Source organism: Pezoporus wallicus, unplaced genomic scaffold (assembly GCF_028554395.1).
Source record: "Pezoporus wallicus isolate ANWC-B61680 ecotype Strahan unplaced genomic scaffold, APGP_CSIRO_Pwel_v1 contig_8517, whole genome shotgun sequence".
NCBI classification, from domain to species: domain Eukaryota; kingdom Metazoa; phylum Chordata; class Aves; order Psittaciformes; family Psittacidae; genus Pezoporus; species Pezoporus wallicus.
In genome coordinates this window covers 773,292-800,890 of record NW_026635263.1, presented here as the reverse complement: position 1 = coordinate 800,890, position 27,599 = coordinate 773,292, and the positions used below count along the sequence as shown (strand labels likewise).

Below are 27,599 nucleotides of genomic sequence, written 5' to 3'. Positions count from 1 at the left end.
AGCACAGAGCCTGCAGCCTGTTCAGCTTGGTTTTCTACTTCCAAATCCCTTATGCAGCAAGCATGCCTAGAATGAGAAGATCAGTAGCAGATCTGTGGGTGCTAAAAGCTTGCCCTGCTCCTGACAGACGTTAACACACCTATTCTTTTGGAAGAGCACTGGTTGTAGCTGGATGGGGCCAGTAGCAGGGGTGGATGCACACCAGCAGCTGTCCAGCGTCTTAAAACAAGCCTCTGTGCTTGTGCCTGGGCTGGAGAACTTGATTGCAGATTATAAAAAGCCTGTTGTGTTTATGCTGGCTAAAGGCATTAGAAAGCAAAGCAGGATATTTAGGGTGCTCATCTGCATATCACTGAGGCAGTGCAAGGCTTAGCTGGCTTTTGCATTTGCAGGGAGATTTTTTGTGGATTCCCTGATCACGTGGGCTTACACAAGCTCACCCACAAACAATTCCCTCTTCCTAACAGGAAAGCAGCACATTTCCATGGCCTGAACACAGCTTTCAGCTCTATCCAGGCAGCCTCAATCCCAGCATCACTCTTGTTTCATTAAACCCCTCGGATGCACAGCCCTGCATGCCTGCCAGGTCGAATTATAAATACTGGGAATTTCAATGAGACTGGAACTATATTTGGAAAGGCTTAGTGCAAGCAGCAGTATGGGAGCTCCCCGTTCCTTTGGCATTTGTAGGTCATGTCAGATGTGATGTAATCAGAGCAGCAAAGCTTTCACATAGCTTCAGGAGTCTCTTGAAGCTGCTGGAGAAAGGGAAATGTCTATAAACCGATCTGAGGCACAGCCCATATTCTGGACCACAGTTTATCTAACAAACCTGCATGAACAGCATATGAAGGTGGTTCAGTCTAGACAAGGCCTGACATCTAGCAGTGTCATCTACCATTGCAGTTCCTTATTCTTTCACTGTACTGCACACAGCATACACAGAGCTCTTTCCTGCATCCCAAAGCTGAATAAAGGAAAGGTCCTAGGAAAGAAGCTGACATTAATATTCCTCTTTCATAGATGGGGAGAATTGAAGAGGCTGGACTCAGAATCCAGTTAAAGGGCACTCTGCCATCTTGGCTTACACTCTCTCCATCAAACCTGAGTGTGCAATTTGCTGCTAGCAGGGCATTAAAACTGATTTGCTGTGGCACATTCAAATCCTATAATGATTCAGGAATTAGCAGTAAAGAATCACAGCCTGGATGACTGCTGAGGGAGCAGGAGGTTGACTGGGTGGGCCTGGTTGAGCCACCTTCCTATGCTGTCCAAACAGCTGCCAGCTTTGTGCTTAAACTAGTTCCACAAATTTGTCCCTGAGTCAGGCATTGTTTGCTAGAGATAAGGGCTGCAGATCTGCTCAGAGACAGCAGCCAGAAAAGGGGGATGGGAGCAACCTGCTTCTGTACTTTGCTTCTTTCTTTTCGCTACTTGTGCAGTTTCTCAGATATACTTGCTGGTTTACACATGAGAGAAGCCACTCCAACAATCTGTTGTGCCAATGAAGACTTCAGGTATCTTTCTCATACTGACTACATTTTGATGGTAGCTTAGCTTGGTACATGCAACCATTCTGGGCTGAGCTGGTAATGATTTCTGAGGCCCTTGTAACACACATACACAAAAGCCCCCATGAGAAACCTCTGGGACTGAGCTGAGAGACCTGGAAACAGCACTCATGAGCATGCAAGACAACAAGAGGGAGGGACAGGACAACCCCAAAGGACAGAAAAGTGACTGCAGAAAAGCCTGAGCTGGTGAAAAACTGCAGGCAGATAAAAGGGCAAGGAAGAGTTCAGCTGAAGGTTTCATTTGTATTGCAAATAGATGTGAGTTAGGCAGATGAAAGCCTGGTCAGAACATTCATGTAAAGGATTACACATCCAAGAGCCTGCAGGCATGAAGCAATGTCACATACCTTCAGGTAACTTCTGCTCCGAATGCAGGTACCTGTGAATGAAGATACATGGGGGTAAACACTCAGTAAGGTCATTCAGATCCTGAGTTTACTCTGTATGGTAAACCAGCCCTTTTCTCTTAGCAACACACACACATTTACAACAGCTAATCTTATTGGAAAGTTCAGGAGCTGACACTGAATGCACATGTCAGGCAACGTAAGCCTCATCCCTCACACAATTCTGCCATTACTTTCCTTACCCTGGCTGCTGGGACTGAGCACAAACAAGCTCCATAAATCCAGCTCACTCCCAAACTTCCTCATGTTGCACTACGGGAAACTGCAAGAGGCTGCCAAAGGTTGCCACCTTGGCAAGGCTCTTCAAAGCCTTGTGTCTGCTGACCAGGGACACTGCCTCAGCTGCAGCTCCTGTTTGGGGACCAGCTTCTTTCTTTCTAACCCTTGCTGGCACTGGGTCATTGGAGAAGCTGCTCTGACCTTTAGCTCACTAAGACTTTGATCCTTTCAAAGACTTTGTCCTGGAGAGGGTCTTTTTACATGGGCATGTAGTGAGCAACCAAGGGGTAATGGTTTTAAACTGACAGAGGGGAGACTGAGATGAGCTCTTAGGCAGAAGTTCTTCCCTGTGAGGATGGTGAGGCACTGGCACAGGGTGCCCAGAGAAGCTGTGGCTGCCCCATCCTTGGCAGTGTTCAAGGCCAGGTTGGACACAGGGGCTTAGAGCAACCTAGTCCAGTGGAAAGTGTCCCTGCCCATGGCAGAGGGTTGGAACTGGACAAGTTTTAGGGTGCCTTCCAATTCAAACCACTCTATGATTCTATAAAGTCTTTGTAGCAAAAATGCATCCCTTGGAAAGAGAATGAGAGGACCAGTGCAGGAGACGTGAGCAGTGATGGTACTTCCACCAAGAAGTGTAAGGAAATGGTCCTGATATGGTGAAGGCATTAGAGGTGTTAGCTTCAATTCCTTTTTAATTCTCATGTTTTTCCTGCTCTAGACTGTGGTTCATGGCTTTAGACACTTAAGCTCACATCACTATTTGCATCGCCTCCAGATCTGGCCCATGGTGGGGATGGGAGGAAGCCGGTGTCCAGCAGGTGGCACTCAGAGCTGTCCCACACCCCGGCCAGCTCTTCCGTAGAGAAAAACATCCAAACAATGGAACATTTGCCAAAAGGAGAAAGAAAATAAAAAAAGTTATTTAACCCTGTGTAATATTTAAAGAGATTGTTATCATCTCATAGGGGTGTATTTAACGAGGGGCAATGTGACAGCTCATGTGTAAATCAACTAGGATAAAACATACATTATATGTAAACTGTTGTTTCTCAGTCACTTTCAAACTGGGATTATCTCTGGCTATTGGTTAAGTTCAAGGAAAAGGATTAGCTACACAGGTGTAGACAAAATAGGAAGCACAGAGTAATGAATACTCAAAGCAATTCAAAGCAAAAGTCAAGCCAGAAACGTGGGTCATGGCTGAACTCAAACAGCCATCAGAAGACATATGCCTTAAATAGATTCTTCTCCTGCCAATGGTCTCTTCTTCTCCAGAGCCAAAGATCTGCAAGCAATACCCTTTTTACTAAACAATGGCCTTATAATACTGACTTGGCCACCTTCTACCCCACTACTCAAGTCCTACTGTTCTGTCAAAGACTGTTAAATGTTGCCTTGTAAACATTACCAGCAATTTTTCAGGGGTGGTGGAGGGGGGGAGGAAAGTCTAAGTGTTTCCATTAATGTCTGCTCTGCTCTTCTGCCAGAAGTTTCTTCCCCCACAACTTCAATCTGGCCACCCAAAGAAGTGATTCAGCACTTGGTACAGCTAGCAGGGTGGGAAGTTTTTAAAACAAGCTTGGAGAGATAAAGCAGTGAGTGGTTGTGAAATCTGGCCAACTATCCAAGCCCTAGTGTCTATGCTGGGCGTGCTGCTCTGCCATAGAGGGACCTTCAAAGCACCGACAGCAAATTAGAGGATGTGAAGAGCTGCTCAAGTGAGCTAATAATAACCATTCCTGGCCACTAGAACCAGAAGCAAGGAGAGATCTGTATGGAAATGTTTCACCAGGAGCAGAGAGCATCTTCAGCAGGGAAGTTTGATGCAGGAGCAAATTCAAGAGTTTGTGCTTGTATAAAGGTTCAGGGAGACACAAACTGGTTACTGAAAGGTGCTCAAGGCTGTTACCAGGCAGACCTGTCACTGATCTGGAAGAGCAGATACAAGGAAACTGATTCTTTCCTCATGGTTTTTTGTCCTGAGCCAAGCGCTTCAGTACTTGGCAAGGATAAGCACAGAGCTATGGGAATGGACTCCACCCAGCTGAAATGCTCCAGAGGAATTGCAGCCTTGCTTGTTGTATTGCTCAGGCAAGGGATGGCAATGAACTGTGGCTGCAGAGAGCAAAAGGAACACAAAACTCTACCTCCTGCACACGTTCATAAAACTGGCTAATGCTCTCCCAAATCAATCTCCATCTCCCCTCTCCACCCTGCTGGAGCCGTCTCTGTTGGACACTTCCAAGTAGGGGAGAGGTTGCAGCTCTTTGTTGTTGCCATTTTGGGAATGTTGTTTTATAGATTGGACTTGCTGTGGTTTGGGTGAAATGAAAGAGTTTGGCATCAAATCTCAAAGTCAAACACAAACAGGCTCTTTTTCAGGAGCTATTTCCATGCGGTTTTGTTGTTTTTTGATTTTTTTTTTCTGGGAAGACTTTTTATAAATTCTTTTTAAACATGAAGTGATCCAAGTGGCTTGCTCCCACCTACCCACCAAGTGCCAGAGGCCAGCTATTACAGGGTACCTCTCATTGGACACTCTTTATTATGCCTGTGGTAGGTTCAGATCTACATTTGAATGAAAGCGAGACCCTCTGCAATGAAGAGCTTCAAAAGGCTGTGAGATGTCTGAAGGCACCCACTATTTCTGCACTGCAAGGACTCAGCACCAGCTCCTCCTTCAGGGACCAGCTGCTTTAAAAGCTTTTGCTGTCTGCAGCCATTGGCTACATCTGCTCAGGAGAAAAATTGAAATGGCCCAACAATCCTCATCCTGCAAACTGCAGAAGTGGGCTAGCTCCCAAATTCCCTGTCTTTACTCAGTCATTCTTAAGATGTCAGCAGAGTGGGCAAGTTCCTAAAAGGCACTGACCACTGGTACCATCCCACAATGGTACGAAAGAACAAGTCAAGATGGAGCTGAAAATTCAGTCCTGAGGAACACAGAACTCCTCTGGGGAAGAGAAGGAGGGGGACTGACGCCCTGGTGGGTGGATTATAGTTTTGGTGATGTTCTGTTTGGTGAGAAGTTATTCACTGAAATCAATGACTTCACTCTCCAAATAGTATCCCCTGGCCAAAGGCAAAACCCTTCACTGAACTGACTGAGCTGGCTGCTGCAGAGCACTGGGGAAATAAAATTCTGAAGAGCATGGCAAAGAACGGATGTCTTAAAGATGCATTGGGGCTCCATTAGGATCCTAACCTCTAATCAGCCCAATTAATCTGATGAAACAGATGTGAAGGAGGAAGAACAGTCAGTCTCCCAGGAATCACAGAGACATTAGAAGGATATACTTGCCAGATGTTGAATGTTTGCTATCTGGAACATCTCCTCCCTCCCTAACCGGACTTTCTGGCTCCATTTCCATGCACCCTGAACTCCTCTATGTAGCAACATGCAATCTGTAAAACACTATTCAGGCACCCTGTACTCACGTGTATTGCAGTGGCTAAAGATGGTTCTGCCAGTCAGAAAGGAAGGTGGTGATTCAGAGATCTTCCAGTTGACAGAGCTGCTCTGTGGCTCTCTGCTTTGGTCCCTGCAATGCCTAGGAGAAGATGCAGTGCCACTGCTCCACTAGTAGCCTAGTGAGGATGGGAAGGACATTCCTTGAGGCACAAAAATTCTTTGGGGGGAATCCCTCCGATGATGGTGCCCTTTGCTCAACTTTATCCTAACGGCTCCCTACAGTATGATAGAAGGGTACTGAATGAACTTCATCAAGTTAAGGAAAGGAGAGAGCAGGGGTGAAGTAATGAGGTAAAATCCAAGACAACATACCCAGCTATTGGATGTGTGCCAGGCATGGAGCAATTCTCTGAGGAGAAGGGACAGAATCTTAAAGGGTAAATGGAGGAGGATCTTCTGTCTTGGCCTTATAGGGGCAGTTTGGGTGCAATCACAGCCACCACTCCTCAGTTCCCCCTGGGACATTTAAGATCAGTAAAACAAAGTATTAAAAGTGAGCTGGACTGTGACAGGACAGGCTGAAACATAAGATACTGGACTCTGTTATTTCTTCAATTCTCTACTTTGCAGGGAACCTAGAACTTCAGCAGGGGCTAAACAATCCTGAACAAACACATCAGTGACATGGGAAATCCTTTTCCAAGGTAGAGAAATAATTTCTGGGAAAAGGCAAAGGAAATAAAACCAGCACCTTACTTAAAAAACATAAATGAGATACCATTCATTTGAAATGCATGGGCTACAGCTGCTGGAGTGAGAGATCAGAGACCCATTCTAGCCTCACACTGTAAGAAGGCATCAAATAAAAATGGGAGATGGGACACCATTCACTGCTAATCACCCCAAAAACAGCTTCCTCAACACATTGTTAAAGACCTGGCCTTGGAAATTCAACACAAGAACTGTGCTTTGTTGGGATGTAATGCAGCTGGTGGCTTTTGAGAACTCTACCCACAGAGTCGGTGGGATTGGGCTGGACAATGCACTGTTCGTTGTTCCAATATATGTCTTTGAAAACAGCATTTAATCAATCCTCCCCTTCCAGGGAGCCTCAGTGCACCCCTTCTGCTCCATGACACATCCCATGGCATTCATAAATGGGGCATTCAGTAGTCAGGCTGTGACAGGTAAGTGCAACAAGGCATTGGTGGCACTCCAGCTGCGTCATAATCAGCTCAAGGGTGATAAAGCACTAAGCTCCCAAATATTATCTCTGCACAGTCTCATTTACAACCTGCCACTGAGTTGGTGAATGTTAACAAACATCCTGCAGGACTGAGAAGTGTTTTTCCAAATGGAATTGAGAACAGGCTCAGCTAATGAGTCTTTGATGTAGCCTTTTTATATGGCATCATTGATATAAGTTTTATGGATGCAGTTGCTATAACAACATAATGCACAGTGGTTAAATATAGCAGCTCCTATTTTCCACTCAGTTTGCTCTGCCCTAAGCAGACAAGGACTATTCTTTTCTGTTCTAGCTGGGATGAAATGGATTTGATAACTCACTGAAGAAGTGGTACAATCCTTCCTCCCCCTCACAAAGACCATTCCTCTCCACCCTAGGCAAGCAAGCAAACAACAAAACTAGCCCCTCATTTGCCAGGCTACTGGGAGAGGGCTTGTTTAAAATCAAAAATGCACAATGACTCATTCAAAACTAAACCACCTAGATATTACATGTGATCTCTGTGCAAACACTGTCATTTCAAAGTGCGGGAAAGAGGTTCTCAAATATTCCTGTCACGTAGTGTTTACCATGCTTATTGCTGTAGTGCCCACTGACTGGCCAAGTGCTGAGAGGGGAGTAAAGTGACCTTGATGTCACTCAAGACCTGCTCTTACTTGTAGACACATGTAAAGGATGCAGCCTCCCTTGGCCTTTTGGAGGATAGGAGAGAATGATGCTGCCAAATCAAGGTGACAAGGAAATAAGCAGAGCTAGAGAGGATTGCTTCCAATTCTTTTCTATAACAGGATTTTCTTGGGTTTGGGATTTTGTTTTTTTTTCCCCATCTGGAAGCCAGAACTGAAACACTCCCAGCAGAGACTGAAATCAAACAGCAATTTGCGCTCTTCTGCCATCCTGTTTTTTTCTTATTTGTCCCTTGCAGAAGGAAAAACCAACCTCAGACCCTGGCATTTCACAGTTCCTCCCAGATCTGAAGCCCAGACACACAGCAGCAGCTGGACTCCCTGCAAGCTGTCAGGAGGAAGGTTGCTGCAAGGGAAAGGGCACATTTGTTCTGAATGGTTCCTGCTCCTTTGAATATAACCTCTGTTCCAGACACTAGAAAGAACACTTATGCCCTTAGCAGATAATACTGAGCTTCTGCTCAGCTATGACCATTGGCTGAACTGTTCTGTTCCTTGAAGCTGTTCAGTAATTTGAACCTGCTGAAGCAAGAAGCTGTGGGACAGGTCACAGAGCCTGTCCTACCCCTGCTCTTGCAGACAGCAATCACTTAGGTAGCGGGCACAAGTGTATCTCTCATTGATTACAAGCATCCAGAAGAGCTGAGGATCACTGCACCAGCCCTCTGCTTCATTCTTTCCACTTACAGCCACAGTGGAGGCAGAACCCTGCAGATCTTTTTAAAGATGGTTACTAGTAGATTGCACACAGTACCTGGAGGCAAGAGTTCATTTGCTTTTTTCTTGCCATGTAGCAGTGGGGCCCCAGAGGCAGCAACCACTGCTTGGCAAAGCCCTGCTGGCAGGGAGGGATGTGGGGTGCCTCAGCATATGCTCCCAGCACTCACTGCCTGTACTGGCCAATATGTGAGAACTCATCAGGGCACTGGAAATCAGGAGTGATGCAGTCACGCTCTACTTCCTCCAGAGCACAAACTGAAAAATAATGAGGGCAAGCAAGCCACTAAAAATAAATTTAACCTTCCAGTGGCCACAGCATCACTCCTGCCACATGTAGATGACTGGGCCACCATGCTTATTTCTGCTGATTCAGGACTGGGATAGAAACAAGACACAAACCAGCCCTTAGTTAATGAGACCCTGCTTAGACTTTGGTGTCTCTATCAGCATGTATTTCATCAACCCAGGACAATGTTCTGCTGGAGGCTATGGAATAATGCAAAGGTTTGAGTTCAAGGGGCTTGCAGGTAATGAATACTTCCTAGTAACATACTCTGAGAAGAGGTTTACCATCCTAGAGCACACACAGGCAACCTACAGCGTGAGGTGGGAAAGCGAGTTCTGCACAGCCACAAAGTGAGAAAACAGTAGAGCTGTGATCAAAATGGAGAGTTTTCCTTAACTTTCTCATACATAATTCAGCTGCTAGCTTGTTTTCCCTGTATTAGAGGGCTTTAGAGTGACACCTAACAATCCACCCTCCATTCCTATTTGCAGGGCATACAGCAGTTGACTGAGCAGAAGTCCAGGCATCTGAAAGCTCTCTGGTCCCTCTGTGCCAGTGGGGTGAGCATCGGTCATCAACCTCTGTTCCTCACTCCTCAAATAACATTGTGCTGGAAAGCATCTCTCTGCTTAGCTCAAACAAGCACAGTTTGCTTTAACTCCACCCCTTTGCCTTCTGTGAGGCTATTTCAGAAGTTGCTGGGAAAAGCCATGAACCCCTCTAACACTGAATTCCAGCCCTCAGATAGCATCAAAGACTTTCAGCATCTTCCCAGAGCAGCTCTGTAGGTCAGAGTATGGGTTCCGTGGCACTGTAGCTTTCTCTAGGCAAGCAGGAAAGGCAAATCTTTGTGATGCTGTTAGCAAGGAGAGCCAGAGAATTATTGGAATCACACAGATGATTCAGAAAACAAATGGGTGCTAAAAATATAAGATATACTTGCAAAGAGTTCTTCTCATGCCTGGGAAAGGCAGGGGCAGCTCTGGAGGAGATCTCTCTACAACACAATGAGGTCTAAATGAGCACAGGGTTAAAATAAAACACAGTAGCTGTCTTTTCTACAAAATTTGGGTGGTCTTAATACAAGGTATTTTTGTCTAGTAGCCTTCCAGTCACAGCATAGGGACAGACGTTCTCAGAATGTAACAAATAAAGTGGTGAAGGAATGAACTGACTTAGGAAGAGTGGTAAATAGAGACATGCTTCAGTGAAGGATCAACATCCTTGGGTCAGAGAGGTAAATTCAGGTACCTGCACAAGATGGCAACATCCTCTGGAACAACGGTGTAGAACTTCCCAAAATCCAAGTACCACCAGCTCAGGCATCAGATATTCACACACTCTCCTCAAACCAGAAGTGCAATGTGATCTATGGCATATTTTAGTGGGATCAAGGACAGGAAGAGCAAAGAGGGCCCAGTGAAAGGGAGACTGGCAAAGCACCAGCAGATGGAATAATAAAGGATGCTGTAGGTCATCTGCAGAGCTGTGAGAGTTTCTCCAAGTAGTATCATGTCCCCTAGCCTGCCACTCACTTGTATCAGTGAACTTCATACTGCTTTTAGCTGTAGCTATTAACTTTCTGCTTACACCCAAACACCATGTTCACTTTGTAACACTATAGCGAGGCATTCAGTAAAGCATGAAGAACACTGTACCTTAAAGCCGTGTAAAGAGAAATGTGGTTTGCATGACCACTCACTCCTCCTGCATCAAAGGTTACCACCTGCAATAAAACCACAGAACAATAACCATTCTGAAGAAGGAAACTGTGCAGTTACCAACTTTGACATCTCAAACAGCACTGTCCCAGCCCATTGTTTCCAGAGAGTTGCTTTTGTATTGCACAATGAGGCCTTGTGTGTACTCATGCTACAGAGATACAACTAAACAAACAAGACTCTCTGGACCTAGATGACTGCATGGTCTAACAGCTTGAACAACAGAAAGATGACGAATACCCTGTTCCCACTGGCAGGATGCACTTGGTACTTATTGCCAGGCCAAAAGGTTACTTTCAAAGCAATCTGTTACTAACTTGTTCCTGACCCAAGAGGTCTCGCTCTCTGAATCATTCTCTCCTGGATACAAGAACGTATTAGAATGCCTGAGCACTACAGGGTGGAACTATAGTTTGTTGTACCATGAATTGCTTGAACAAGAGCAACACAATCTACTGTCTGATTGCAACGAGGCTTCCTCACAGGATAACACAGTGATAAAATACTCCGATATGAGAATTAGCTTTTTTAAAGATTCAGCTGACTGCGCTTTTTATACCATTAAGCTGGGCTTTTCACTGCATGAGAAGATCATGTTGTTTATTGCTTCTCTGGAGGGAGAAATGGGAACTTCATAACGCAGGAGTAATGAGTGAACCCACCACTAACAAGTCACTCTCCAAAGCACAGAATATCCTTGGCTTCCTGCCCTCAGACCTACCAGTGATGTGTCAGGGGTGAACCACCCACCCCAAGGGCTCCCTCTGCACAGTACTGTCAAGTACTAAAAGGCTCCCACTTCCAACCTAGAAGACTAACTGGCAGCATAAAGTGCAGAACAGACAGGGTATATGTGCTGGTAGGCTTTCCAGAAGGCAAAAGTGACAGTCCTTGGACAGTCTAAAGTTAAGTGTTTGCTCTGGGAGAGGCCAAGCAGCAGGGCTCTCCACAGATCCCTTCTCCATGGCTAGGAAGAAATCATAACCTCCCCACATTTCAATCAATGTCTGCTTCCTTGCCAACTTGTTCTCTCTTCAGGGAAGGAAATGCTACTGCCTTGCTTCCTCACCACAGCTCCATTCTCAAAATCTGTTCTATATGCAGGGCCTGAAGCACTGGGTTAAAGATCAAGGGAAGATCAAAAGCCGCCCTGCCCGTCCCACAACGTACTACTCCACCCTCCAGCAGGAGGGGCCCTCTCAAACACAGGGGATATTGTGTAAAGAGGGAGAGGAAGCACAAAGACAGCGATAACAAATACTTCCAAAACCACCAATTCCAGCCCAGCCTGTTCATAAACCCATCCACCCAGGACAAGTCCAGTTAGACTCTCTGCTTCATCCAGCAGCTGTAATAATGCTGCCACCAAGCAGTGGGGTTATTCATGGCTGGCAGGAAGTGGTGGGACTCAGTTTGGTTTTGTTCAGGTACGAAGAAGCATTTTCTGGTCAATCCCTATTTTATAAGGGCAATAACTGTGTTCAGCTTTGGCTGCTTTTGCTATACAACTGCATTACCTGAGAGGCTCTCTGCAGGGACAGCATGCCAGCCACGGCCTGGCATGGTGCTAACTTCCCCCTAAGGATATTAGCTTTTGGAGTAGCTCATCTGGGAAAGACATCATTAAATCCTGCACAGCTCAGGAAACAAATGAGCAGTGCACCCTGTATTTTACAGATAAGAAAAAACACGCTCTGAAGTAATTTCTACCTAAAATGGTACTTCCCTAAGATGACAGTATTACCTCACTCACTGCAGGCAGAATAAATTCCTATGCAGGTGAATAATAGTAAGAGTCTGCCAAGGGCTGGACTTGCACTAAACCTTTCTACTGAACGGGGACAGAGAGAGGGTTTGTCTCTTCTGCTGGTCATTTATTTTCATGTAATCTGTACAAACAGAACATTTTTAAGACCATTACCCTGCTGTCAAATGCGGTTAAAATTAGCCAATGGGCTCTAAAGTATTTTGAAACATGATGTGCACACACATAAACACAATTACATTATTCTTGTTTCCTTAGGAAACCAAGCTCAAAACCCCAGGCAAGCCAAAACACACATTTTTCCTTCTATGGAGGTACAAGAGAACAAACCAGAAGACCAAGATAAGAGACTACAGTGAGCAGACTAAATAAGCTAATCATTGTTTTGACAAAACTGGCTCAGGCCAACTGTGGGAGCATGGGGCTGGGTTAGGAAACATTCTTGACACGGAAATTATCTGTCAGAAACACCTTTGGAGGTTCTCCTTCTCTACATCTGTTTTGAAATATGAGCTGCTGTTCTTAGTGCTGCTGGGCTTACCTAACATCTGAAGTAGCTAAAGAGTTTGCATGGAGTTGTCATCTAATTTACTGTTAGGACATCTGCAGCTGAATTGTCTGTCTCTTCAAATACACAAATTTGAAGTACAATTCCCAAGGTATCTGAATAGTGGCCATGGTGGCATTCACTTTATCTGCAAATATACCACCTCTGAAACACGAGATCTTCACCTTTAGAGATCCCTCTTAACATACTGACTGGCTGGGTCTGAGACAGCAGTGAGATGCCACCTATCCAGTATGTAGCTTCTAGGTCTGCTGTCTTACACACTGACTCCACAACATCACCATGGTGCTCATGATTTGAAGCAGTCAGCAATCACATGTAAATGTATTCCTCTGGCTTCAGGGGTTCATTTCATTGATAACAGATCTGAATTTCTTTCTCACATGCAGAAGATACTTTCACACGGGAGCATGGTGCAGCTAGCTGGTGTGCTTGCTTTTAACCCATCACCTCAACCAGGCTGATGATGAAACCAAGCAAACACTCAGGGCAGGATGAGAAAACCTGAACATCTTGAAACTGTCTGGGTTAAAAACAGGCTTAGCCAGTTCTGGAAGCAAAAGGCTGGGATAGTAAATATACTTGATGTGGAAATTATTACTCAATGAAATCTTTAGGGCAAGAGGGAGTTCCCTCCCCACACCTGCTCTGAAATGGGAGCTGCTGCTGTCGGTGTTGCTGGGTTTTCTTCTGGGTGACCTTGGTATTCAGGAAATGGCGCTTTCACTAGTGCAAGCCAGAGCAACAGCCAAGACAAACAGGTCCAGAAATCCCTTCCGGAAAGGGGAGAGCACAGAGGAACTTACTCAATTACTAGCAGAAGAGAAAACTCCCAAGAGGTCTGGAGTCCATGCTCTCACTACATACCATGTGCATCAGAAAAAAAAAGCACACAAAGCTGTGGGTCTCCCTTGCTCTTCCTGGCGTCACCCTGTGTTTCAGAGCACACATCTGCTTGAGAGTAGACTGCTGGTGATAGAAAGGTCTCTTTTCTTTTTAAGAAGGGCCATCCATAAACTGCCATAGCAAGCAACTCCATTTTCATCGAGTGATGCCTTCCTCTGAGCATCACTTCATGCAGAGGCCAAAGACATGCAAAAGCCCTTTGAGCCTCTTGTGCGTTTGGGGATGTCTCTTGTTGCTACTAAATCAGAGAAGCTAAAGATTAAAAAGAAAGTAGGACTGGACGAAAATGGAAAAATCCAATCACAATCAACATCACAGTGTCCACTAGGTTTGAGCTAAAGGTGTGTAAGTTATGCACCAACTCTTAAAAGGATTCTGGGAGCCTCCTGCTCATGTACCCCAAAACACACCTGAGGAGACTGTAACATAAGTAAGGGAGGAAAAGGGATGCCAAAGCCTGTCCCAGCTCTGTTGCCTCCTCTAGCAAACTCCACATGCTGCTCCACTCTGTATCTTGTATTCTTCAAAAGCATTTAAAATCCTCTACAAACACCACACATTAAAATGCTCTTGAATTTCAGGGGTGTTGAGACCAAGATCCAGAACAAAGCTGAATGCACCCTCTCAAACATAAGCTCCAACTTGAACACCTTTTGTAGATAGGTCTGGCTGATCTGATCTGACCCAAGACAATGGAACTCTTCCATAACCAGTTTGCATGGATGATGCTTTCATCAATCCATAGTGGAAAGTAGCTTGTAAAAACGTGCTGAATTCTGGTCTTGGCTGTACATCTGCCCCAAACACAGTCTGAATGTCACCTAATCCAAGCTCTGCTAGCACCAAAACCCAAGATCCTGAAGAACAGGATTTTGTAATCTAGAGCCTTACACACAGAATACTTTCTCATCTGGATGGAGAGAGACTAGCCCTGGCTGCCTCTCCCAGCAACACTGCTCTTGCTTATAAAATCCAGAAGGCAGGAAATAATTTCCGAAGTCTATAAATTAGTTCTGGCTTTGAGTACACCAACTGTTAATTTCTGCATCTGCACTGTTTAATGTAGAGCTTGGATGAAATATGTCCCTATAGCTCACAAAAAGATTGAGTTACTCATGGACTTCCAGGGCAATTGAGGAAATGAGTAACTATGCAATGGGATGAAATTATGCACAACATGGTGTGACTCCTTGCCTTGCAATCTTCCCTTTCAGACACGACGCCTTGGGTGATACGGTTTAGTGTGAGGTGTCCCTGCCCATGGCAGGGGTGTTGGAACTTGATGATCTTAAGGTCCTTTCCAACCCTAACTATTCTATGATTCTATGTTGGAGTTGCAGCCCGTTTCCCCACTACCAGATGAAACATATGTTCTGTAAATAAAAGATACCATCGTCTATGCTATGACTACAGGGAGAAATAGTGAAAGTTTTCCCACTGGGATAGCTGAAACAATACGTCTTCCAGTCACATTGGCTCCATTGAGTTAGCGCCTGTTGTGCTTGAAACCCTGTCAGATTATGTTTTGACAAGACTCCTCTTCTAACAAGTTACACCAATTCTATCAGTTTCAACATTACTGAAAAATAGACTCAGTTTACCTCTCAAGGCAAGGCCTCTGTCTTAGGACAGCAGAGATGCTCCAAGAGTGGTTAACAGATAGCCAGCTCTGAAATTTTAAGATGCAGAATGTTCAAAGGTAAACGCTTCCCTTGCTGTTGTTGGCAAACTGGGTCTGCTCCTAAAAGGATGGTGTTTTAGCAAACATCGCAGAGCTGTGTGAGTACTTGGGACACTTAAGATACTGTAAGTTCACACAGCAGTTCATTACCACCATCCCCCAGAAGCTGCTTCAGGCACTTCTGGCACTGCTGCTGTGTTCTGCTACAGTAACATGTCCTCAATGCTCATCAAGGAAGTGCTGAGGGCAAGGCAGTGGGTCCTGCTGCAGTTAACTGCAGCTACATTGACCCTGCAGCACACCGAGACAGCACCAGTGACTGTGCATGTTCTGTCTCTGAGGCCACATTCTAATGCTTTCAAACCATCTAGAGGAATTCTAGTGTTTTCAGAGTTTCTACTGGGATTCTGGTACACTGGTCCTAGTGCCCACGAGAACACAAACATGCAATACAAATCCTCTTGTGTTAGGAGCTTTCAGGTTAGATGAAAACCTATCTATTCGTGGGACCAAAAGACCCAAAGGAGTCCAGGAAAACTGCACCTGTCTGTGCACAACAATGAATTTAATGGAAAATTAGCTTCAGAATCAATACAAACTTGGATGCAGGATGCTGGGCTTTTGTGCTCATGGGTTTCTCATGCTACAGGAGATGCGGCCTCTCATTTTGTGAATTGCTGTAACGCCTTAAGAGTTTGAGGATTTTGCTGCTAACCAGTGTGTGACAGTGACATGCCTGATAACAGCAAGGTTCAACAGAGAACAGAACACAACCTTTTCCATGCTTAGGCCCTTACTCCTATTCTGTGGGGAAAAAAGCCACAACTATACCAGTGCTAGGAAATTTCCCCAGTTGAATATTCCTCAGTCCTGTCCTATATCCCTGCTAATGTGTAACACATGCCTGCCAATGTACTTCAAATCTAAGCCTAAATGTAAAGCCAAGTCCCAGATGGACTCTCTTCATCAATGAAACCTGGCAACAGGGTCAAAATGGTTGCTTTAAAATGTAGAAAACATTTGAGGAGTTAGTAAAGCAAAATTCCTCCACTGTTCATTTCTCACTTGGAAGCAATAAAAGATCTCCAGAGAGGAAAGAACCACCCGAATTACACCATCATCCTTTTCCTAACTGCCCAGTGGAGCAATTCTATTTGTTTTGAACTTGTAGCAATTGTTTGAAGTGTTTGGAAGAGGATCAGAATGACCATGTCTTACTTGTCAAGACAAAGGAGCTGTATGAATACTCACACTAAGTCTTAGACTATAAAATGCAAACTTGCTTTCAAGTATCATTTTAGACCTGAAATTCAGTTGGGCTTGTTCAGAGGGTCTGCTACAATTAACAAACCTCAAGATCACTACAGTGAATCTTAGTTTCAACAGAGTTTTAACCAATTTGAAGCTTTTACTTCCGTGAAGGTTGGTGATGCTACAACCCAAAAGCAGCTTCGTAAGATCTAGCTACAGAAACGGACAAACGTTATAAAGCAAATATTTCAAAATGAGTAAATACACTCTCTCCCTATCCTAGACTATTTCACAGATGTCAGAAGCAAAATCCCAAATTTAAAGACTTCAAAGAAAGCTTTCAGAGGGAATAAAAAACCTAGAACACTAGCTCAAAAGTAATGTGGAAATTGCCTATGCTGTAGAAAGTTTCACATTACCAGGTTGATGTTGTTGGCTTCTATATGCTTTAGCACAAAGGCAGCAAGGAGCTGTGTGTCCCATTCCACAGCTGGATTATCCGGAAGATCCCTGAAAATAAGAAGTGCAGTTAGTCATTTCATTGCTGAGAACTTTGCAAAGACCATGCTAGAAAAGAGATACTGAAATCAAGATAAATTTATTTACCATATAAAACTACTGAACCTTACTTAAGAGTCTTACAAGCTTGTATCTTGGGGGGCTAGAAGGGAAACAGCAGTTCCAACTCCTTCCTCATAGATTCACCAAGGTCTCCCTTTCTCACCATTAAGGTGGGCTTTCTGACAGCTTTACCCCAAGCAACAACTATTCTGTTCAATGATTCTTTATTAACCCAAACCGAATTTCTTTCTCTTTATTTAAAACCCCTTTTAAAACACATTTTCCTGAGTTTACAATCGTTGTCTATTGGTGGAATTACATATGAAAAGTAACAAGCACACTCCTGTTCTCATTTATAAAGGACTAACCCATTCACCTCAACCAAAGGACAATAAAGCCATAATTATATTGCATGGATTTGATAGTAGTTCATCTGTTTACTTTATGCTTTGCATACCAACTGGGTATGCAAAGAAATACTGTGACTGAATACTCTGCCTGGCTTTTAGGGGCAAGAACCATGAGCCAAATGCAAAATAACACCAGACAGCCAAGAGAATCATCCCATATTTACACAACTGAGAGCTGAATTTGACCCCCCAAGTCATTATGCTTGAATGATGCCAAGAAAACATTGCTTGCAAAGTTAAAAAGGTTATTAGTAACAATAGGATAACGCACAGCTGCTAAAGACCTATAATGGCATGTTAAACTGGTCTTCTCCTCAGACCTTTTCCCTCCTCTGATACTCTGATAATTGCTGTGAGGTAGTTTAGTGGCTACAGAGCCTTTCACAGACATAGGGGTTTGGATCTGAACTGATCCAGCTGTTTGCTGCAGAGAGCAGGGTCTGACTCCCTAGACAGCAAGGATGAGAACATCTGCAGCAATAGGAAAATGTCTCCTTGGCACATTCCAAATTAAAGCTCAGCCTGGGTCTTTATGAGAGGTCTTCTGGCCACAGATTTTCCCACTGCTGTTAACAGTAGTAGCAGAAAGAAGAGCCTAAAGTACAAACTGACCATCAGCATTTCATCCATAGTGTTTGTGCTCCTGCTCAGCACAGGCCAAAATATTGTGCTATGAGAAACCCCCGCAGCAAGAGAAGGCACTTCCACATTAGTGCACACATTCTGCTATGGTCCCTGTAGGGGTGTTACCAACAACAGAAATTTTTGTTGTTGTTTTCAGTTCCTTACTGTACAGACAGCATCTTTGCTTGAATTCCATCACAGGGAAAGATTCTTTGGTACATCTGGTGGCTGTCTCATCAACCCAACAAACCTGCACCTCATCTGCTTAAGACAGAAACTTGCACATCTCATCTGTGAAGAGGAAGAGGCACTGCTGACCTCGAAGTCCCAGCACACCACAGCAAGCTTTCAATGGAGCACATTTTAAAAATATGCATCAACTAAACCATCCCAAGCAGCATGCACACGGAGCAGAGCCTAAGTGCAAGTCTAACAGTGCTTTAGTTGTTCAAATGGTACCTTTGAGGTTATGTCAAGGCTTAATCTGATAATACTAAAGTAGTAAATTAGTCTAAAAGGGATTTTTCACTGGCCACTTACAATGCAAATTACCATTCCCTTATTTGGACAAGGGTTAAATGGAGGAAGTGAAGAGTCCCATTAAGCAGGAGGGACTCCAACAGTGAGAGTCAGGAAAAAAAAATGTAGGGTTTGGAATTTCTGGTGTCCAGGAGGCTTTGGTGTCACTGCCACTGCACTCAGCTTTATTGGGTTGTCTCCAAAAAAAGCAGCCCGGTAGTGGAGCAGGATTTAACTAGTTTAGACAGATAAAGATCACCCTCGTCAATGGAAATGAACAGCTGGAGGCAACGGTTTACAATCCCTGGAAACAAAACAATCTGAAGGCACGAGCAAATTAACTCCATGAACACTGACCTGATTCTGCAAACTAATTCTGCTTCTACCCACTTACTGCTGCTCCTGGAGGGATCACTCCAGGAATTCTTTTTCTTACATAGTATTTGTCAGGCACCAAAAGCAGAGAAGCTGATATTGCCAAACAAGACACACGTGTACATAAGCACATTCATAACTCATTAATAGCCACGATGGCCCACTGAAGTATTCTTAGCCCATTCTGTAAACATGAAAAGTGACACACAGGTTAAACGACATGCTCAATGTCACCTGATAAGTCAGTAGCAGAACTGCCAATACATTAATCAAGATTAATGCTTTGTAAAGTCAAAATATTAAGTGTTACCCAGATAGCAGGGATCTCACAGAAAGCACGAGACCAGTAACTTTCTGCCTGTGCTCTATGTAGCAATAATTGAGTCCAGATAAGGATGAAAAGGTGACTACGAAAAACAAGTTTATATGCATGTACTGCAATGCACACAAGAGACATTCTTACAGGAGGTGTCTACAGGAACTTTGTGGGGCATGCAGACTCTGAAAACTGCTGTACCTTGCAAAACCATCTATTCAGTACAAAATAGTTTTCCTAATATAATAAATCAGTCCTCACCGAACCTGAAAAGTCCACTGGCTTGCTGCTTGCATTCATTGTGGTTTTACCTTCAGGACTTCATATCAGAAACAATCAGCACTTCACTGGTTAACTCCACACTGCCTTTCTGGCTAAGGCTGATAATGCCTCTGAGCTCAAGGTTGAAGGGCTGAGATAAAGGACTATAAAGGAGTGAAAATTAGCACATTCCCTGGAGCAGACTGGAGCTTGTCCCAGGAGACAGGGTTCCCCACCTGCCCTCCACATCCTCTGCCCCAGAGAGAGCTACTCGTTGCTGCTGTCAGTCACTGGGATGGATCAAGCTCCAAGTCCTGCACCAGAAGCCTCCCAGGTCATGCTGCTGGAGGGTGCTGGTGGGAAGGACAGAGGGGTTCGGTCACTTGGCCTTATTTCCAAACTATTACAGTGTGGAAGTGATGTTTACAGGCATTACATGTGCCTGATACTGAGTGCAGGTGTCTGCTTGGATGCAGCCCTTGTTGACCATGGAAACATTGGGAGATGCACAGAAGAAAAAACCCAACATTTTTAATGGAATAAGGCTCCAGAAGTGTTGTTTGCCCAGCTATTTTCAGTGCAAGCTATGCTGGACACTGTACAGGGAATTTACAGCTATGTCAAGGGATTTATAGAGTGAAAAGAGAGGAATGGAGAATGATGGTGCTGCAGCTGCTGCAGCATGGGATAGTGTCTGTCTCTGCTCACCTATTTTGGCAGGATCAGTAATGGGAAATATTGCTTTCCGAAAATAAAACCCTGTACCTTTCTAGTCATCTATCCACTGTGCATAGTGAGAAACAGACAGGACCCCTCGTTTCCTCCTTCTCACTTCCTTGCTGTTCTGTTTGCCAAGCTGAGCAGATACTTGCAGGCTTGCACAGGAAGAGTATGGTGGATGTCCTGGATATCCTGGCCCAGGCACCAGAGAGCTACAAAGGGGTCACAGCAAATCACATCAGCACATTAAACCAAACTTCAATCTTGTGCAGATCTTGCACAGCACTCTTACAGCTGCCTGGATAAAAGAAATGTCAAAAATCACTGCCTAGTGCCAGCACCTCTCCAAGCCTCCTCTTTTTGCCTGCTGCGGGCTGTGGAGCATAGCTCCTCTTCTGCCTCAACCTTGGCCATTAAAACACTGTGCATGTTGACAGTAACTCTATCCCTGCCAATAGCCTGGATAATTTTGTAGGGTCATCTTTCTAGGAAAGTTTGGGCTCAAGATGGCTGCATTCCTGTCATTTGGAAGGTCTCTTGGCCACAACAGAGATTCAAAAGCCATCACATATATATTGCCAAGTTACACCCTTCTCACATGATATACTGCTTAATCCCTGCCCAATTTTCCACTACTTTCCAAATCTTCCAGCAACAGCAAATGCATTTATATGTACAATCTTCTTTCAAAGCTTTCCATGGAATTTATCTGCTCATGAACTAAGCTCTCACGATTGCTCTAAAGGTTAAATTAAAGTCTATGTGATGTCCAAGGGGCTTAACAGCAAAGGGGCTGTTCTATATAGGACACTTGCAGTTGGAATAACCTTGAGATCTGTCCCACTTGAAACCTGTTGAATTGGGCAATCCATAGGCTCCTGGGTGATCATGAAGCAGTGCCTCTCATTGTGTGACAGTCACCCTGACATGGACAGGCAAGCACCCTCTCTGCCTTACCATGAAACCTTTAGAGGTGGCAAGGGAGTGAAGTGGCAATAAGGTTCCTTCTAGAAGATGTTTAGGTCTTCATTAATATATCCTGAGACACCAGAGCAAAACTTTGAAGGTACTAATGTGATTTCTCCATTCCACTACAGAACAAAAGGGTCAAGATAAAAGCTTTCCCACTTCTTATTGCCTTTTTATCTTGCAGCATGACCTTAATCAATCCAAGGCTAGGGACCAGGAAACACTTCTGCATAATTTCTCTTCCTTATCCCTCCTCTCCCGATGAATGACTTTACATTAAACCAGCACAAAGGTCGACAGATTGATGGTGGGTTACATAGGAAACAGGTGAAGTGCTGTGCACTGGGTTCCCAGCTGAGAACAATGACCACGATGTTTTTATTGGAACAAAGGATGCCCTTTGTATAAAGTTAACTGTATGAAATGAACATCTGGGCAATTGAAATTGGATCAAAAAGCAAAAGATCCCACAGAACAAAATGACGTGAGGTTACAATTAGTGAAAAAGCCATGTGATGACCAGAGGCAATCGGTGACCTTTATATCACAGCATCAAAGTAACTGAAAGAACTGTGCAAACAGAAATTATTTCATGCTCCCTAAAGCAGAGCAGAGAATTTTTATTTCTGAGATTACAGTAAGATAAGTCCAGGCAGGCTCGCCCTAGATCTTGAAGCAGAGCCTTTAAATCCTTACATTAATAACTATTTATACATTTCCTATGATGGCCAGTTACAGACAGGAGGGAAATACTGCTGTTAGGCTGCATCTACATCTCTGATTTGATTGGAAAAAGCCCACTTACATGATCAGCATCTTGCAACATCATGTTATACACAGAACAGATGCTGCGTGCTTATTGGAATGTAACAATCTACAATTTAGGAGAGAAATGGACCGAAGCAGGCTGCTAACTGTCAATTAAAGCCACCTACGATAAGAGAAGCTCAGGCTGAAATTTTTACAGTAGCAGCTTCCTCCTTCTCCTCATAGTAAAGAAACACAAGCTATTCTGGGATTCGTATTTTAAGATTAGAAATAAGAATCTTAGGGTTTGGTGTAGGTAGAGGGTAAAGGAAGTGGTGAAAATAACAACTGGAGGATTAAAAATATAATACACTTCAAATATTTCACAAAAGAAAAAAAAGCAGAATGGACATAATCCTATTCCTCTATGCTTAACTTTTATTTGGCTTATTTTATACAAATTTCAAAGGTAAATTAAGTAAGTTTAGATGCCAGGCAAGTGCTGCTGCCACTGATGTGGCTGTATCAGCCAGAAGTCATGTGTGAAGGGAAAGAGTGCAAGGAAAGCCAGTGTTCCCTTCAGCTTGCTCAGAAGTCCAGGCAAGCTGTGAATGCTTCTCCACTGAACTATGTAAAACACAGCACACCTCTGACAGAGAATATTCCAAGTTCCTCCGTAACTCCCCAAAGGTAAATGGTAATTAGATCTCCAGGGAACAAACTTTTGTCTTGGGCATGACCATGTGTTTCTGTTTGAGAAATAAGCATCCTTTGGGTTTAAATTCAAAGGAATTATTACAGAACACAGCAGTAACTGTTTGCAAAGACCTATCCAAATGTCCCTGTACTCATTTATAATTTTTAATGAATTATTGATGATTTCTCAGCAGAGATTGATGCTTATTCACCAAGATGACACAATTGCTTATCATAATTTGAAATCTGGTATTCATTTGACGTCTGTGCCTCAGCGCCTTGTTGATGAATTACAGCACAAAGCGCTGTAGGAACAAGTTCATATTCAATGTCTTGAAACAAAAACAATTGATGGGACCTTTCAAGAATAGAAATGCACAGAAACTATGGTGGCTAGAGCTAGTTTTAGAAAGTAATTTTAAAAAATTAGTTTGGAGGGGCATCAGGGCTTCTGTGTAAGCCAGTAAACAAGATTTAGCTCAACTAATTCTGAACTGATGTCTGATTTAGTCACAGCTTTCCTATCTTCTGCTCATCAAAACTGTGAAAGGGAAATAATTACATGTTCACACCTATGTAAAGAAGTTTGAGCTCCTTCTAAGAAAAGTGTTATGTATGTTCTCTGATTTCTAGATTGAAATCTAAAACACGTGCTTTGGCAATCCTGGGTATGGGGAACCCCACAAACCTATACTCTTTGCACTGAATCAAGTTCAACATCTTAGTACTGGCTTGAAGGAAGGGCCCAAAATATATAAAAGACTGCATAAAGCTCCAAAATGCTGAATATGGTGAATACTGCACTGCAAACATAACCTGCAGGAGGAGAAATGAGACCTGGGAGTCTCATGTGCAAGTGCCACACTCCACCTGTGACACTCATGTTATTACTATGCTGCTGGAATGTGCTCAGGAACTAGCGCGAAGAGCACATCCCAACCTGTGTTGTCATCATCACTGACTGATCAATCACACAAGGCAGTGATCACCAAATACCTCACAGTCACACACATCTTTGAATGCAACTGTCAGAGGAAGGAGGGGCCTCTGGTTCATTCAGTCCAGCCTGACTTCAATTTAAGCAGAAGTCTGCAACAGGTTGTATGAAAGAACCACACAGCGCCATGGAGTATATCTGGATTCCTGGTGGGACTGGTAATGACAAACCAATTAAGTTCAAGTCCTTAATGAGAATTCTTTAAAAGCAGTTCCTCCCCTTACCTTTCACCCTCAAGTTGTATGCATTTTTTTTTATGTTGTTTTTTATTCCCAACTTTCATTCATGTTTGAGTTGCATTCATTTTGCACATACATTTTGCATGCCAAGCCAAGGCCACTTACAACCATTTTGTCCCCGACAGCATTATGTGACCTGAATATACTAAGTGCCCATAGGTCCCACATCAGTAACACATTTCCAGCCAGCCACTATATAGCCTGTTTCTAGCACAACCAGCAGTTTCTAGCAGTACAGACTGCCAGGAATGACTTGCCAAGTGCTGGGCAAGCCACCTCTCTTTCATTTTATAGAAGCTGGACTTCTGTGTGATCTGTTGGGGGCCATTAACAGAGTTTACTGAAAACATCAGTAGAGACCAGATTTGGTAGTCTCATGAGATTTGGGGCTGCCATGCTGAATTATGAGTCAGCAGTTCCTCCTCTGGCCCTCTGCAATGTGGTTTGGGCAGCAGACAATAGGGCAGTGTGAAACGAAGTCAATTCCACTCCCATTTTGGAGAGGTATGCAGGAAAATAAGACCATTAAAGTCCCTACATAGTTCAGAAAAACAAAAATCCACCAACCTTTTTCTGAGTGTCTGTTGGCAAAGTGCATTTCCGTTATTTGTCCCAGATGACTGACAAATAACAGACCTATCAGCACCACCAAGCAATCTCATCTGTAGACCTCTAATAAGAGAAACATCTTCAAACATGCAACTGCCTGGGATCTTAGAGTACAACTGCTGGACAAAGGTCTCTATGTAGCAGCCCTTCACTTCAACACTTTCCTAACACCAAGAAGATGTATGAGGGAAATGCTCAGTGGAAAGCCTGAATACCACATGGGGACTATAGCACTTGGTGGCCTTTAGGAATTTTGCCTCTCATTCCTAGAATGACCTGCTCTTGTCCATGTCAGCTCTCAGAGCAGGGATAAACTGACCCGATACCAAAAAAGGTAGACTCACCTCTACTAATACCTTGAGCTCCTTAGGCACATTAGTTACCACTTTGGGATGTCTCTGGTCTCTCTGATATTTCTGACAATAACAGGGGAAGAACACAGACTACATCTCTCCAAAAGCACCATCTGTACCATAAGGAATGAGCATAATTATGCCTATATGGAATGGCTGGGCAGCTCCCAGAATAGCTCATAGCAGCGCTCACTTCCTCATTATTACTGGTTTTGCCATAGTGCCTAGGAATTCACCTGGGGCCTGACAGTCTTAAGTAGTGCAAAGTAAGAACAGAATGCCCAGCAATCCCACAATCAAAACTTGTGTTTTAAAACTTAAGTACAAGTCACCAGCAAAACCAGTACTCTGAGGAGCAGACCATAGGACTTCACTCTTCCCTTACTCATATCTTTTGTTTTGTAAAATGCTTTGAAATAAAAGAACAGTGCATCAGGGAGCATTACTTCTTGAAGTCATGGTGTACCCACCCTTTGTAATCCTGAGGTTCTGCTGCCCTGAGCTCTCTAGCTTGGTGCAAATTTTATTGCTACCAGGGAATCACTTCCTTTTATAAGTCAGCTTGTATCAAGAAGTTAAACACCTAACTTAGCTGTAAGCTTGATCCCACAAATTTTACTGGCATGCAAAGTTTCTACTAATGCAAATAATCTTCTTGCAGGCACTGTCTTGTCAGCCCCATTCATGTGAATGCCCCAATTACAGGATTACCTGAGCAAGCTCTGGGACAGGCCTTGCCCTCTCTCTGCAGCCGGTAAAAAACCCACACTGGGGTTCTACTGGGAACTACACTGGGAACCCTGCAGCAGCTAAGTGGGACTCAGCAGCAGTGAACAAAGTGAGGATAAACACAGCGACCTTTCTCGTTTGGCCTTCCTCTCCTCCGCGCTCGGATTTAATGCGAGCGTTATGCAATGGCTTTGCTATAGCAACAGCCGGGCTGATCGGCAGTAACCCCGCCGCTGCCGTGGGGCCGTGAGGCAGCCGCTGAACTTTGGCCCACTAGTGAAGCCTCCCGCTCGCCCCTGTTTACACTGCTCACATGACGGGAGAGAGGGAGGCTCTGGCAGCCACCAGCATCCAGCAGGATTTCTAGGAGCAGGCCAAGATTGCCGAAGGCTGGAAAAGATTAACTCTTGCGAGCGAGGGCTTCATGCTCAGGCAGCCGCCTGCAGTGGCCCACGAGAAAGGGCAAGCGGTGCTTAGCCCTCCCCATGCCACTGCAGGAAACACAGCAGGATTCAGGCATTCAGCAAGGGCAGGGTAAGGAAATCACTAAGCTTGAAATTAGGGAACAGCTTCATTTTTTTTTTCCTCAAGGAGTGAGGATAATGAACTGGAGCTGGGAACATAACGCCCTCATCAAGAGCTGCGTGCTTTGAATTGCACATACCTGGGTTATGCAGCAGTGCACAACTCCTCTCTGGAGCACCCTACAAATACCAGGGGCACAGGGAGCACTTTGTGTGTAGAGCTGTGCTCTACAGGACCTTGCTAAAATGGTTATTTAATCTTACAGCACAGTCTTGTGAGAAAAAGCTGCAGATTACCAAGCTGAAGCCATGCCATCACAGTTTGAGCAGCACTACCACTACTTCAGCAGTTTTAAAGCATTTATTTCTACACATTAACAGATGTTCATTAACTAAGTCCCCTGTGAGGCTGGAATGGGGAAGTAAGCAAGTAATAACCTCTACATTTATAATGAGAGAATTAAGAGCTTAGGCAACTCTCCTTAGAGAGCCAGAGGCAACCAAGCTGAGTCAGGGGCAGAGCCTGGAATGGAGCGTGTGAGCTCCCTGCATCACCCACACTCGCCCCAGGAATACATTTTATTGCCTAGGGCAAACAGCAATCCAGTTTTGAACAGGCCTCTCATGGTGCTCTGCAGAGCTTCATATATTCCTGGGCACTTGGACTGAGCAGAAGACACTTTAACATTTGCAGATTATCAACCATTACTCCCAAGGTCACAGCTGCTTCAAAGTACCCCCCAAAACCTATTGATGGCCAAAGCGTTAACCTCTGCACCACCTAACTGTGCTCTGGTCTGCAGTGGTATGACACAGCCATGGGTGACTGTTTCTATCAATAGTCTTGGCTAGGTTTCCTTATGTAGTTGTCACTTAGGAGCAGCCTACATTAACTCATGTATTGCCCTAAAATATTTGTTCTCCTGTAAAACCTTGGTCTTCCCAGTAAGAGGTTGTGTGGATTTCTTTCGTTTGCTATGATGACAGGTTCATTGTAGCAATAATGGACCGTGAAGATCCAGCACTGAAAAGTCAGTATGCTTTGATATCAGAACTCCCTTTGATAGCTTCATCCACAGTTATACCTACATCCAAATATAAACGTTTCATAAAAAACTCTGAAAGGAAATTTTCTGGCTCAAAATCTAAACACTGAAAAAGTTCAAGTTAAATCAGTGACTCAGTCTCATTTTTGCAGAAAGAGGATCACTGCAATAGACTGTTCTCTGCCCCTGACTGCTAAGACCAGCTGAATTCTCTGATGTTAGTGTATGAGCTCTCCACACATTACTCCCCATTCAAGCCTCAATCTATTAGCACAAATTCTGCAAACACCTTAGCTCTCTTCTCCACACATGAAAGCTCCGTCTGCCAATGCTTTATTCTGCAATATTACACAATGTGTTTTCCAAGGCAAAGGATAAACCACCCCTGGCAGCCCATCGTGTGGATACTTATGAGAAACAGATAAATGCTGAGTATTTGTCTTATGAAACAGAAAT

The 27,599-nt window shown here is 44.2% G+C and overlaps 1 protein-coding gene across 1 annotated transcript in view; it reads right to left on the bottom strand.

Annotated features, from left to right (window-relative positions):
• PIGL (phosphatidylinositol glycan anchor biosynthesis class L) overlaps positions 1 to 27,599 on the bottom strand; it is a 56,649-nt gene that overhangs the window by 3,473 nt on the left and 25,577 nt on the right. The window contains exons 3-5 of the mRNA XM_057415473.1: positions 16,868 to 16,958; positions 10,215 to 10,282; positions 1,922 to 1,953 (exon numbers count right to left, since the gene is read on the bottom strand). Coding sequence (XP_057271456.1) covers positions 1,922 to 1,953; positions 10,215 to 10,282; positions 16,868 to 16,958 — 191 coding nt within the window. The remainder of the gene's footprint in view (positions 1 to 1,921; positions 1,954 to 10,214; positions 10,283 to 16,867; positions 16,959 to 27,599) is intronic.